The 15,882-nt window shown below is 34.1% G+C and overlaps 1 protein-coding gene across 2 annotated transcripts in view; it reads left to right on the forward strand.

Annotated features, from left to right (window-relative positions):
- LOC105472980 (cadherin-10) overlaps positions 1 to 15,882 on the forward strand; it is a 164,762-nt gene that overhangs the window by 39,353 nt on the left and 109,527 nt on the right. For both annotated transcript variants that reach the window (XM_011726559.2, XM_011726560.3), the window contains one exon: positions 14,005 to 14,358. In XM_011726559.2, the coding sequence (XP_011724861.1) occupies positions 14,128 to 14,358 (231 nt within the window). In that variant the 5' untranslated portion in view covers positions 14,005 to 14,127. The remainder of the gene's footprint in view (positions 1 to 14,004; positions 14,359 to 15,882) is intronic.

The raw sequence follows: 15,882 nt of genomic DNA on the forward strand, positions 1-15,882 counted from the left end.
TGATAACTACCTAGAATCAAAGAATAACAGGAAACAAAATGGAACATTCAATTTAGGGCACCTTTTTCTTTGAAACGCCAATGTCTCAGAGTAGAATAAAGGAACCATTAATCTAAATAACATTTTTAAACAAATGCTTTTTTCTGGATGCTGCATACTTAGATATATAATGGATATGTAGTAAGTTTTATTTCCTGTGTAATCTATACAATTACATACTCTTAAACATTTTCAATTATTAAAATAATATTTGATAATGAAAATACAATGAAGGTAAAAATCTTTTTTATACATTGCATTAATCCTTTTAGATAAAAGCCATCTTTTTTTATCTTTTTCCTTTTTTTTTTTTTTTTTGAGACAGAGTCTCATTCTGTCACCCAGGCTGGAGTGCAGTGGTGCAATCTTGGCTCACTGCAACCTCCACCTCCCAGGCTGAAGCGATTCTCCTGCCTCAGTCTCTCCTTTAGCTGGAATTACAGGCACATGCCACCATGCCAGCTAATTTTTGTATTTTTAGTAGAGAAGAAGTTTCACCTTGTTGGCCAGGCTGGTCTTGAACTCCTGACCTCAAGTGATCTGCCCACCTTGGCCTCCCAAAATGCTGGGATTACAGGTGTGAGCCGCTGTGCCAGGCCTGTAATAGTCATCTTAGCAGGTGTTAGATGATGCCCATTGTGATTTTGATTTGCATTTCCCTGATTAGTGATGCTGAGCATCATTTCGTGTAACTTTTGGCCATTTGCAGGGAGGTAAAATTTACAGATAGTAAAATTCATCCTTTCTAGGGAAAAGTTCTATGAATTTTGATAAATGCCTACAGTTTTATAACACCACTGTAGTCTACATGGAGAACATTTCCATCTCCCCAGGGAGTTACCTCCTGTCACTTTGTGGTGACTAGACATTAACCATCACCGATATTTTTGCTTTTGCAAGAATGCCATATCAATAAAATCAAACATTGTATGTGATTTTGAGGCTGGCTTATTCTATTTAGCATAATGCATTTGAGATTCATCCATGTATCAATTGTTCATTCCATTATATTAATAACTAGTATGCCATTGTATGGATGCACCAAAGTTTGTTTACCCATTCACCCATTTGAGGACATTTGTGCTGTTCCCAATTGATGATTATAAATAAAGAAGATATAATCATTTGTATAAAGTTTTATGTGAACAAATGTTCTTATTTTTCCTCTACAAGTACCTAGGGTAGGAATATTGTATCGAATGATTAGTACATATGTAACATCTTAAGAACCATAAATTTAGGCCGGGTGCGGTGGCTCACGCCTGTAATCCCAGCACTATGGGAAGCCGAGGCAGGTGGATCACGAGGTCAAGAGATCGAGACCATCCTAGCTAACACGGTGAAACCCCGTCTCTGCTAAAAAATACAAAAAATGAGCCGAGTATGGTGGCGGGAGCCTGTAGTCCCAGCTACTCGGGAGGCTGAGGCAGGAGAATGGTGTGAACCTGGGAGGGTGGAGCTTGCAGTGAGCCGAGATCGCGCCACTGCACTCTAGCCTGGGCGACAGAGTGAGACTCTGTCTCAAAAAAAAAAAAAAAAAAAAAAAAAGAATTACAAATTTGTTTTCTAAAGTGTCTATGATATTTTGCATTCCCATCAGCAAGGTGTAGAAGCTTCAATTACTCTGTATCAGTGGTCTCCAACCTTTTTGGTGCCAATGACCTACTTCGTGGAAGACAGTTTTTCTATGGATGGGAGGAGGTGTCAGGGGAATTGTTTCAGAATGACTGTTCCACTTCAGATTGTCAGGCAATCAGCCATTAGATTCTCATAAGGAGTGTGCAAACTACATCCCCCTGCATGTGCAGTTCACAATAAAGTTCCTGCTCCTATGAGAAGCTAATCCCCCCTCCCCCTACTGCTGATTGGATCTGAGAGGAGGCGGAGCTTAAGTGGTAATGCTTGGTCACAGGCTGCTCACCTCCTGCTGTGTTAAGAGGCCATAGACCTGTACTATATCCTTGCTCTATATCCTTTCCAACACTTGGTAATGTCTTCTTAAAATTTTATTTTAGCTTTTGAACAGTGCTGCAATAAACATACATGTGCATGTGTCTGACAGACTGGATAAAGAAAATGTGGCACATATACACCATAGAATACTATGCAGCCATAAAAAAGGATAAGTTCATGTCCTTTGCAGGGACATGGATGAAACTGGAAACCATCATTCTCAGCAAACTAACACAGGAACAGAAAACCAAACACTGCATGTTCTCACTCATACATGGGAGCTGAACAATGAGAACATATGGACACAGGGAGGGGAACATCACACACTGGGACCTATCGGGGGGTGGGAGGCAAGGGGAGGGATAGCATTAGCAGAAATACCTAATGTAGATGATGGGCTGATGGGTGCAGCAAATCACCATGGCACCTGTATACCTATGTAACAAACCTGCATGTTCTGCACATGTACCACAGAACTTAAAGTATAGTAAAAAAAATTTTTAGCTATTTGAATTTATTTTAGTGATATGCATTGTGGTCTTCATTTTCAAATTTTTGTTCCATATGGATGAATGATGTTGAGCAAGTCTTTATATGCTTATTTTCCATCTATATATTTTCTTTGCCATCTGTATATTTTCTTTGCTAAAAGATGTCTGTTCAAGTTCCTTGCCTATTTTCAATTGAGTTGTTTTCATTTATGGAGATTTGCAGTTCTTTATGTAGTACGAAGAAACGCTTTATCAGAGATACATTTTCAAGTATTTTCTAAGTGTTTCTTTCTTTTTTTTTTTTTTTTTTTGAGAGAAGTCTCGCTCTTGTCCCCCAGGTTTGAGTTCAATGGCTTGATCTCGGCTCACTACAACCTCCGCCTCATGGGTTCAAACGATTCTGATTCTCCTGACTCTGCATCCCAAGTAATTGGGATTCAGGCGCTTGCCACCAAGCCCAGCTAATTTTTGTATTTTTCAGTAGCGATGGGGTTTCACCATGTTGGCCAGGCTGGTCTCTAACTCCTGACCTCAGGTGATCTGCCCGCCTCCGCCTCCCAAACTACTGGGATTATAGGCGTGAGCCATCGTGCTCGGCCAAGAGTTTCTAACTTATCTTTCATTTTATTGTGTCTTTGAAGAGACTTTTGCTATTAATTTTCATCAAATGCAATTTGTCAGCTTTTTTCTTTTATGGATCATGATTTAGGTATCATCTCAAAGAAATCTTTACCAATTACAAAACACAAAAGTTTCAGCATAGTGATCTTGCATATATTTTGTTTAATTTCTACCCAATTTTTTTGCACATTGATAAATTTTTTTTATTGTATTTTATTTTTAGAGACAGAATTTTGCTTCATCACCCAGGCTGGAGGGCAATTACATGATTATAGCTCACTGCAGCTGTGAACTTCTGGGCTCAAGCAATCCTCCCATACCAGTCTCCAGAGTAGCTACTACAAGCATGTGCCACTACACCTGTCTAATTTGTAAAATTTTTTTTGTGGATATGGGGTCTCACTATGTTGCACAGGCTGGTCTTGAACTCCTGGCCTCGTGTAGTCCTTCTGCCTCTGTCTCTCAAAGGGTTTAGAATACAGGAGTGAGCCACATGCCAGATATTTTTAATTTTTATTTTTATTTCAATTTAAAAGTATTAATTGTTTGTATGTAAAACTTTAATTGTTTTGTTTGATCGTATATTCCTCTCCACTTACTGGACTCATCGATTAGATTGGTAGCTTTTAATGTAACTTATCTGGAATGTTCATGTGCAGGATCATGCCATTTGCAAATAGAGACAGTTTTATTTTTTACTTTTCGATATGTTTGATTTCCATTTCTTTTCTCCTTGCCTCACTACTTTGGCTAGGACAACCAGTGTAAAGTTGAATACAAGTGGTAAAAGTAGATATCTTATCTGCACTTTGTTCCTGAATATACAGGGGGAAACTTTAGCTTTTTTTTTCCCCCATCAATTATGCTAGTTGTAGGATTTTGTGGGTCCTCTATATAAGACTTGAGGAAGTTAGTTTCAGTTATACTTTGTGGAGAATTTTTATCATGAAAGATGTCAAATTTTGTCTATTGTTTTTTCTTCATCTACTGAAATGGTCATAGTTTTAAAAAATCTGTTGATATGATGATTACAACAACGATTGGCACTTGAATGTTGAGCTAGCATTATACTAAGGTGAAGTCATGATGTTTTATAGTCTTTCATATTGCTTCCACTTGCTAATATTGTGGTGCAGATTTGTGTATCTGTCATCACAAAAGTTGTTTTTCAATTTTGTTTTGTTTTTGATTTTCTCCTCTTGTAATAATGTTTTACCAATTTAAGTGTCAGAGTAATGATACCTTCATAAACTGTGTTGGGAAGTGTTTTTTATTCTTTATATTCTACATATATAGTACCTGTTTGGACTGTGTTAGACTCCAAAGAGAAAATGTGCAGATTGTATTGAACGGTCTTTACAACTAAAGCTGATGAAGGCAGAAACTGGCACCTGTAGGTATACAGAGACTTGTACTTTCTTATCACGTTGTGTTCTTTGTTCCTCTTGATATATCACACGTTTTATTTCAACCCTAGTGGCTGTGTGGTTCCTCTTATTTAAAAAATTGAAATCTACTAGTTTTTAGAGTTTCATTATCAGACAAAGCCATTGTAATCCCAAGATAAGTTACTAAAATGATCAATGAGTTCTCTTGAAAAGGGTGAATAAACATTTTAGAAAAGAAATCAGGATAAATAGTGAATGTATTCAGAAAGCATCTATTCTAGAAAATTAGGCCTTGAGACATATTATTCCCTTATGACTCCATATTTTCATTCCGTAGCTGAGTTAGGGGAGTAAGAAAGTGAGAAGACTCAATCTAAATAAACTATTTTTTCCTTAATCTCTTTCCCATCTTCTTATCTCTAGCATCTACTACTGCATATTCCTAGACTGAGGTAGGAGACAGGAGAGTAAGTTAAAATAAACTCAAAAATAAATTTTTTCTTCGATTAACTCAGTCCATGGAAGGTCATTAAGGGAACACACACACGTACACATATACACACACATGCAAATCTATACAATGATACCTTTTCCCAAGTTGCAGAATGTCTAATTGGGGAAATAAGTAAAAAGTGCTGTAACATCATGTGGTAAGTATCACCATGCAGAAATTCGAGAAATATCATTTAAACCCAGAGCGGGGTATACACAAAAGGTATACCAGCTATCCAAGGGAGACAGGAAATGCTGAGCAGCACTCTGCTTGACATACTATTTTGCAATTAAACTGAATGAATGGCACTTTACAGATTGTGGTTTAATGGTCCAGAATTTAGATGTACTGCTTTGTTTCTGGCGGTGATCTTAGCCCACTAAATACTTACTGAAATGATAAAGCTCTCTGGTTCCCACAGTAATTGTGACTGAATATAGATCAAGTATATAATTGGTGCAAGGACTAATGCATAATCTCTTTTAATGTCTGAAAGCTTACAAATTTCACTGCCTTTAGTAAGTGTGAATTTTTGTTGTAGTGATTAGCTTAGTATTATACTGGATTTGTGCACCAAATTATTCACTGAATCAGACTTATAAACTCTAATACTTTCTAATGGTTAAACATAATTAAAAGTAATCATTTCACCATTAGTGTGCACTACAAATAAAGTCAGACATACATACACAAAACCCAAAATTTGTTAAAGTGGGTGGTCTTAAAACCTATTGCATGAAAAACTGCAAACTGTGATTTAGTTAGAATTGCAAGAGCAGTATCAGGGGATGGTAATGGTAGCGTTAGGGTCAGGGTGTAAATTTAATGAGTGTGGGAGAAGAAACCACTTAATGTGTCCACACTTGTAAAGGTAAATTTTAAAATATCTCTTTATCAATTAATTTACAACTTTAACCCATTCAAGCTTTCCTTCCACTGGCATAATTCTTAAAAAAGAAAAACAAATTAACTATTGAATCTTTATTCTCAAGGGCCTTTGAATAGCAAATTTATACTTAACAGTCAACGTAACAATGATATGTTTGAAATCAAAGCAATCTGTGGAATTTAGATCTCCCACACATTTTTAAATGTTTTGAACTAGTATTCTTTTCTTGGACCCTTACTTTGTGTGTTTAAGTACATTCATGGTCTGTAGTTCGTACACTTCCAACTCCCAGTGGATCTGTCTTATTTGTGTTCAGCAAACTGGAAGCTAGCTGGGATGTCTCCTAGATAAGGGCATGAGCATGTACATTTTAATCATAATAACATCTATTCATTACTAAATTATGTAGATTTCAGAACAGTGCAAAGGGAGTCTGGTGACCCAAGTTGTATTTCTGGTTATGACACTAACTGTTTGAGACTGAGCAAATCACATAACATTACTCTTAAACTGTTTCCTTATCTGTCATATTAACCCATGGGAGAAAAATTTGACTTCTGAAGCTGGGTACAGAAGTCCATGATGATATGTTTGCTGCTAAGGACATGGTTGACTTTTCCATTAAGCCCAGTAGGCACCCAGCTGAGTGCCCATGATACTTTTGGGCCCATGACAATGATTTAATTTCTTTTAAAATTAAAAAGAAAAATGAACTTTTAGATGCAAGAAAATTCTGTAACATATAATAGTAATATGTGGGTCTTTGCTTAAATGCAGTTGTAAAATATATTTTCTTTCTTCTTTTTTTTTTTTTAAGAAATAAAAGGCCACAAATACAAATTGCCTTGGGCCCATCAAAGACATAACCCAATCCTGGCTACAGTAGAAAAAATTGTGTCTGAAGGATTAGCTGCTTTGAGCTCCACATTGTATCAGACCTAGACCTAAATCGGTTTTTGAGCTTAGTCACTTTAGAAGTGTCACACAAAATAATTGTATTTCTTTAATGCATATGTTTCTGTTTCCCCCTGAGCTTTGCACATTCTTTTTTCATAGCCCATTACATACTCATGATCCATTATGTCAACTCATGAAATGCAAATTTCTCTCTGTTGTGTTGCCACAACTCATTTTAACTCCTGTCCTTGTTTGCAAACACGTACATCTGCATGCATGTACAGAACACACACACACGTACACACACACACACACACACACACACACACACACACGACACTCTGCTCTTTCCTTTGTGCCAGATAGGATGTGGTTTCCTCCAAAAAGATTTCGCAGACCACCCATGTTTGGATTAGGTGCTATTTTCATGGATTCCCATTGTTAATTATTAGATTGTGAGAACCATTTCAATTTTGTTTACATTTTACAGCTTCCACACAGCAGAATTCATGGCTCCATAGAGACAGAGCTCCATGGACACTGCTGAAGGAATAATTCTCAGCGTCAATGACCCTATTTATAGAAAGAAAATTCTAAACATACTCTGTTAAGATGTGAAGCAAAAAATACAATGATTTCTTCAATAAGTGGTTCATTGAGGTGCTCACTATATTGTAGCTCAATAGTTGAAGGATTTACACAACTCATGTTTCAGATTCTATATTCTATATTTTGGGATTGATCCCCTTAAGAATCAAAAATTGGATATTAGAAAATGAGGAATAAGTCTTGTATTGTCTTTTTTGGTGAGTTGAAAACTACAGTGTAAGTACAATTTAGAATTGAGTCAAGCATTTAAAAAAATAAAGAATAAGTTACAATCTGGCCCCTTTCTGCCCTCAGGAAAATGAAATTTAACTAATGGAACAGTATTCCAATTTTATATATCAGCTACAGATGCATAATTTAGGAGATAATCTTTTTTATATAAAATGGGAGTATACATAGAGATAAGACGGGCCATCTAAAATTGGGTTTTAGCATTGTGCAAATATTAAACCATGATTAGAGTCAAAAATTAGTGCTGATAAGTTTTTTTCTGCTTCTTTTTCTTAACCTTGACTATCTCACAAATACATGCCACAGAGATTTGTCTTATGATTACTGTGCTTATCCTTGTGTAAAGATCTATATGCATTTAAGTAGATATTTAATGGCCAATGTTATATCTCCCTATGTTTATACTTTTTATTGCCTTTCACAAATGAGTGTCATGTGTATTTTTGCAACTTCAAGCTTAACAGACAGTTTATGCCAGTCTGATGCATGTTCTACACATTCTCGTATTTGAACACGCTAAAGTGCATAGTAATTTAGTTTACACACCATTCATTAGTACATGCACAAATGGTCTTCTTAGAAGTAACTTAGAAGAAAAATAATTTCTAATGGATTCTTTCTTCCAGCTAGGGCTATTTTTTTGATGTCCTAATAATAATTAAGTGAAGAATGACAAACCATCTTGGGCAGGAAATCTTAATAATCTCCCAAACTCTCTCTTCCTATCTCTTCACTCATTGTTTTACAGAAGCAGTTCAAATCCTGGATCAAAGAAAACTGGGTACCAGATGGCTTTTATGCGAACATCTTTAAGTAACCCTCAGAGCATTCTTGCTACCATTCTCCACAGAATGAAATAAATCCTAGCTACAGTAAAATGAGACTTTCAGGAAGTAGCAGGTGCAATGTCACATCTGTATTAGCACTGCTAACTTGCTTGTGGCTCAAATTACATCTGGGACTGTCACATTGGCTGCTGAGTTAAAAAGGTTGCTCAGAGAGTAGCAAGAACTCTTGGATACTATTATTTAGCCTATTAGCAGGAATCTTAGAGATAACAGCCACATGAAGTTATGTGCCTCATTCAACAATCCTCTTTATCCCTGCCATGTGTTTTATCTACCCACTGACCCTAAATTTATATGGTTTATGTCTGGTTTTTCAAATTATCACGTAAAGATGTTAGCATGTAGTATAGCTGGAGAAGTGTATTACCAGTTTGTGTGCAGGTCACATTCCTGGAGAATAAAACTAATTTCAAATGGTTTTGCTTGAAGGAGAATTTTAATCTGAGAAGAATAGCAAGGACCAGAACTTCTTGGATTCTTTCTGCATTGATAACAATCCTAGCAATGGTTGATAACTTATCTAAGACTACCAAACCTTTGTGTTCTGTATTTCATTCAACAGTGATATATTGATTTCCTTTTTGGTTAATGTCTTATGTGAGTTCTGTCATATTAAATACAAATAAGATACAGGCATAAAATTGTCCTTGACCTTTTTTGTTAAGAAAAACAAGGCAAGTTTCTTTCTTATTGAAATGTTTTACAAAGAATTATAATATTCAATCCAATTTAAAAATACTTATTTAACACTTTGTATTAATCTCTATATTACTAGCTTTGCACGGAAGACATAAAACCCTGCCTCAAACTTACAGTCTAAACAGAAATACATATGCAGAATACTTAAAAAAGCAATGTAGAATTATACATTATCTATGACAATGGAGCACAGTAGGTAATGTGTAATGAACTCTTGGATAATATGATCAAGCATATGGACTCATATTATTTGAGTCCTTAGTGTAATGCTTTGATTCAATTATCTCACATGGTGCTTTATACTAGATGCATAAAATGGTATCAGCTGAATAAAAAGGAAGTATTTAGTATGCACTGACTCATTTTAATTGTATAAACACATCTGAAAAATGTTCCTTTATTTCTCAGTGTTGAAATGTTATTAGACTGTATTTGTTCTATGAAACTTTAAAAGGATTAAAATTGTCCATCTATAGGGACTTTTATATCTATAATCTTTAGCATTTTCGATTACTCTTATAAATAATATGTATATTTTTTAAAAGCTGGTAATTAGGTTCCTAATCAACATAATAAATTGACTGAGAAGGACTAATTCCTTTTATTAGCCAAGAATAGATTATAGCTTAATTGATCATCTGTGATGTGTGGAGACTTAATTAGTAATTGAGATGTGCCAAAATGCCCATTATATTATATTCTGTGATGTGCTGTTTTTGGCTGGCTATATAATAAAATTAACAGGTTATAAAGAAAATAATATTTGTGATAAGTATTTCAGATGAATAATGAAAGTCCTGTAATTGTAAAAATGAAATGGGACCCAGTGAGACAAATGCTTTAAAATGCACATATAAAGAAAAACATAGTTTACAGCATGATTAGGAGAAAAATTGCTATCGTATGTACTGTAGCTTGAAGCAAACAAACTCTTCTGGTTAAAAAAAAATATGGAAAAAGGTCTTAGATTATTTAGAAATAATTTTCTGATCTTCTGACTGCAGTCATCGTAAAGCTTATTTTCCCCTCATTGTAGTAGGCTACGTACCCGGGGACTGAAGCACTAAATAGGAAAAAGTTACAAAAACATTCTGAGGATGATTTTAGGTTTGAGGGAGGTCTACAGCTTTGCCAGTCAAAGCACGTGGTCCACCTGCATTGGCATTATAGGTGAACGGATGAGAAATGTTGCATCTTATGCCCCACAGTAGACCCGCTGAATGAGAACATAGATATTTAGTAAGTGACCCAGGAGTTGTGAGTGTACATTAAAATTGGAGGAGCACTGGTCTAAAGGAAATATGGGATTGCAGAATGGCTAAAGGATGTTTTAATAATTCTTAAAGGTCATGTGATATTCATATTAAATTATTTTTATATTAAAATAAAGATGTAGTTTTGAAAATATTTTCTGAAAATAAAATTAACTGGAACTGAAATTATAGAATTTCATTAATTGTAGCAGTTTTAGTCAGAGAGGTAGTTTAGCAGTAGTTTCAACCCATCTGATTCCTTTCATTATAATTCTGTTAATAATTTCAAGCAAGCACAACAGCTCCCTTATGTAATATTTTTATATTCTAAAATTTAGCTTTTATTTCTCATCATAAATAGTCCAACATATTTAGAGAGGCTTTTATAAATATATCAGTTAATTAAAGAGACATATACTGATACATCTGTATATACCACTTTTTACTGTTGAGAGAAATTCAATACGTTTTAATCACCTGGATATTATTCAGAATTGTATATTAGTGGGGAAATAGTTTATACATATAAGAAGTTACATATCAGGTTTGAAACTAAAACAACTAGAAACACTGCAAAATGATGTTTTAAAACTTACCTGGTTCCAGATACTGAAATGAAATATAAAGTTTTGATGTTAATCTTCCCAGTGATAGACGTGTTCAAAAATTTTAATTGATTTGAGCCTTGGAGAAGTGGGTTTTAGAAAATTAATTTAGCTAACACCCTGTAGGATATATTTTAAATAAGAAAGATTGAGGTTAAGGAAAATGGCTGTTAGTAGTTATTGTATGCTGTTTGCATGAAATGATGATCATTTAAAATAGTGTGATGACAACATTGACAGAAAAAAAGGACAGCTGAGAGCCATGGGGGGTACAGAAAGCAGCAATGCAATATATTGACTGACCATGTAAAAGGTACACTTGGTTGAATGGAAATGCCCAAGATATTCTGTAATTTGAGTTAGGCTACTGGAAGGATGATGATTAGTGATATTTGTAATAAAGTCACAATGTTGTGAAATGTCTCATAGGTAGGCTCCTAGTTACTTTGAACATAACTAGGAAGAACTAACTGCAAAGTAAATGTTAGATTTGTTTCATATAATTTTCTATTTTTATTTAACCATGTCATTGTTTGCAATGTTTTTGTCAAATACAGTAGTCTTTATGTAAAATGTATTTTAAATATTCTCTAGTTATCTTGCATCAGTATTAAATAATGCATTTTACCGGGGATTCTTCAGGACATTTATCATTAAATTTTTGAAACTTGAACAATAACAAAGGAAATGATCTCATGCATTATGTGGGGTTCCAATTATTCAATAGCAACCTTTATAGCTATAGTCCCCACCTACTCTTTTCTGAAACATTGGTGCGTAGGCTTTTCACACTAGGGAAGGTTATAACTGTATTGAAAATGATCACCAATGCATCATAGAATTGCTGACAATTTTTCAAAATGAGAAAAGAGATGAAATGAGAATGACCGTTTCTTCAATAAGTTTTAAAGCTTTTGTAGAAGAAAGCAGAAACCGTGACTTACACAAACTCTCCCCTGCCTCTTGGGGATAGTGTACATTTCTGGGGAATACCGTCCAGCACATCCTAATACATATGAAAGCCCCTATTTTGGTCAATGTTCCTATTACTTAGAATCCAATCAGTTTGAGTTTCAGTGCTTTGTGATGTAAGACCATTTTATGCATCAGATAATTTCTAAACTCCAAGTAGAGTATTACATGACATATTGAAATACAATTTCCGTCTATCATGCTGTACGTCTTCAAGCATTGTGGACGACTCCACTGTCATTTAATACACTCAAGGGAGACACTGCTTCACTATTAATCTTATTTCCTTGAAACATTTGTATTAACTTTTAAATCTTCTTAATAATGAAACAAAAAGTAAAGAGATTGCTAACAAATTACTGTGGATGTAAGCACAAATGTAAAAGCAGGAGTATTTATAATGCAATGCCATATTAGAGAAGTGAAACTCAATCCTTTTGGTTCTCAAATCACTTTTTATAACAAATACTTTATCACATCCTGAAATAAAATCCATACATATTAGGAAAGAAAAGACAATCGACACATACAAAAAATAAAATAAGTATATTTACAATAATATAAATGAAGAATAATATAAAAGGTATTGTAATTCAAAAATATGTATTTCTATACCTAAATGCTTGGGCATAAGAACATATAGCAGGTAAATGGTAGTCAAATGTTTGCATTCACTTGCAATTCATTCATTCATTTATTCATACATTTAAAGTGCTTATTGAACATCTATTATACACAAGATTCTTTTTTCGGCATTGTGAATACAGTAATGAAGAAAAGAATAAAATTATCTTCCTACATGGGATTGTAGCAGAAAAACAGAATATGTACACAGTCAATAAATAAATAAATAAATAAAAATACATGTCGTATAATGGAACATATGAAATTTCAGGGATGGTTTTAAAGAAATACCTGAAGGAAACAGAGGATCTAGCTAGGTGAATATCTACAGGAAAATCATTCTAGGCATAGAGAACAAGTAGGAAGTTGCTAGTTAAGGAAGGCAGCATGTAAAATGTATTGCATGGTAAAGCAAGAAGGACCCTGTGGCTGGAGAAGAGTCAGTTTAGAGAGATGTGGTGGAGGGTTAAAGTAAAACGTGGTCAGAGAGGTGGCCAGCAGTCATGAAATTGAGTGCAGCATTATTGGACGGACTTCGGTTTCTTTCAAAGTGGGATGAGAAACTGCTGACGTGTTTTGTGAAGAAAAATGACATGATATGACTTAAATTTTAATAGATTTCTAAGGAAATTTTGTTGAGAAAATAGTGGCAGGGAGGGTGTAGAGAGCAGTCAGTAGGCTGTTACCATAGTCAGCCTCGGGTATAATAGAGTTCTAGACCAGGCAGTAGAGGTAGTTAGAAGCACACTATCTGCTAGATTTAATTATACTACAAATTGGTTCACTGTAGTAGTGATTATTTTCTACTTAAGGAATCTCTAGGTGTTCCACAGTCCAACCTAACAGGGAAGAGAGGAGAGGTCTTCAAAGGAAGGCATTCCTAGTTTTCTCGTTTGTTTGTTTTGTTTTGTTTGTGCCTTTACTTTTACCTCTGAGTAGGATTAAATTTGAAGAAATTATGCCGCTGTTTAAAAACATTAAAATATAAAATTGCACAACAGAAGGCGTGATTCCTGTAGGTTATTTAAATCACAGTTTTGTTTTCAAAATTTTAATTCGTGTTAAATTACTCTGAAAAAATTGACATGCAGATGAACTATATCTCCTGTTTATACAGGAATGTAATTCCTAAAAACTGTTAAAGTGCCAAAGGAAAAAAAAAAGCCTAATAATGTCCTTTCTTTAGGATTTGGTGGAAATAAACATTTACAATATTTTCATAAATTGTGGACATATTGCTAAACAAGTAATATTTCTCAAAACTTCGTTATTGTATGAAAAATAAAGAAAATGAATGTTTTGGTTGTTATTAACAAACTGTTGTCACTTTGAATTTAAAATGAAAAGTAATAATGATAATGTTGTCAACTAACTTTTTTTGTTTGTTTGAAGCTTTGGGAAACATGTACAAAACATTGATGAAATGTTGGAAACCAGTTGAAACACAGTAAAATCAACTCGGTAAAATAGGACCGCTTCTCTTCATCTACGTTGGGATTTGTCAAGGAGTGAACTATGACAATATATCAATTTTTGCTACTGTTTCTACTCTGGGTGTGCCTGCCACATTTCTGCTCTCCGGAAATAATGTTCAGAAGGACGCCTGTACCACAGCAAAGAATTTTAAGTTCACGTGTACCAAGGAGTGATGGCAAAATTCTCCATCGTCAAAAGCGTGGTTGGATGTGGAATCAGTTTTTCCTACTGGAAGAATATACAGGATCTGATTATCAATACGTAGGCAAGGTAAGTCTGTGTTAAAATGGCACATATTTACATTTGCTCTTTATATATTTTATTGATGAAAATTTGACGGCCATCAAACCATCATTGTTACAAATATGATTCTTTAAATCTCCCTAAAGCATTTTTGTTTACAGAATACAAATTCTAATGTGATAAAAACTGTGGAATGAATATAACATGATAAATGCATACATTTATTTATTAAAATTAATTCTGCCAATAACTTATGAATTAAAGAGGTACTCAAAACTGCGATTTTAGTATTTATGGTTAGAAAGCAATGATAGTGAGAAAGCTGTATGTAAATACGGTCATTTAAATGACAATGCATATGTGTATGTGTATATTTCACATTGCTATTGAGTTCAGTGAGGAAGCAAAAACATTTCAAAGTTGTTTAATCTTCTACAGAACAAGAAAGCAAATGTGAACAAGAAAGCAAAATATGATTCAAGGACAAAAATGTTGCTTATTATAAGAAAATTTATTCTAGGTATGAATGTTATTTATTTTTCTTAGGCCACACTATGGGTGCATTTGTATAAAGAAAAACAAATAGGAAGAAAAGCAGGTAAAAATAGTTTAGTTATTCCAATATGAGGTGGACAGAGGAGAGTTTTCATTCTGCAGAGTTATAAATTTAGTGAGGACAATTAGTTGTGATTGGGAATGAAATGAAAAGCTTAACATAAAAGCACTAATGAATGCTTTTATACACTAGGTTGTATTAAGTTCAAAATTTCTTTCTTGACACGATCTGAATCTAATTGAAGTCAGATAATGCCTTAGTTGACTTGAGAGCTTAAGAAGAAATTCATTTAATAGCCAATATTATTACCTTTATAGATAGTCTATGAGAATATGTCAAAGAAATAAAAGGAAATTAAGCACACTAACATAAATCACATGTTAACACTACACAATTATGATGGACACATTACTGCATTGCCAACTTTTGCATTAACCTTAACTGTGATATCTTCATTGGAATAATTAAAATTGTGCAAAAGCTTTTTTCTTCTAAAAATCCTATTTTTGAGACAACATTTTAATTGATTTTGAAACACTGATATGTTTTGTCATATTGCAATCATTTCAGACCTTTTAAAATATTTGGTAAAATGAGAAAGATGAGGTTAAATATCATATTGACTAGAAAGAAAAGGAAAAGAAACAACACCCTAAGGAATCTTACCAGAAAGCACAGAGTAGCAAGCTTTTCACAGATCTCATTGATTGAAAGCCTGGGAATAGAGAGTGAAGGTTGCTCTCATAGACAACTTTTAGTTTATGAAACTAACTGCGTAAAAATATAATAATTGAAATCTGGGCTGTAGAAACTATAAATAGTTTTCTTTGGTTCTTCCTGTACATAGCAGTTAGCTTGTTTGCATCTATTTCCCTTCATCTAGTACTTTATGATGATCTAATAAATGTTGGTAAATTGAATTATCATCATTACATACTCTCTCATTATAGTCAAGCTACTTCTTATTTACTTTGTATTTTTATCTCATAAAATAT

This window comes from Macaca nemestrina, chromosome 6, assembly GCF_043159975.1.
Source record: "Macaca nemestrina isolate mMacNem1 chromosome 6, mMacNem.hap1, whole genome shotgun sequence".
Taxonomy (NCBI): Eukaryota; Metazoa; Chordata; class Mammalia; order Primates; family Cercopithecidae; genus Macaca; species Macaca nemestrina.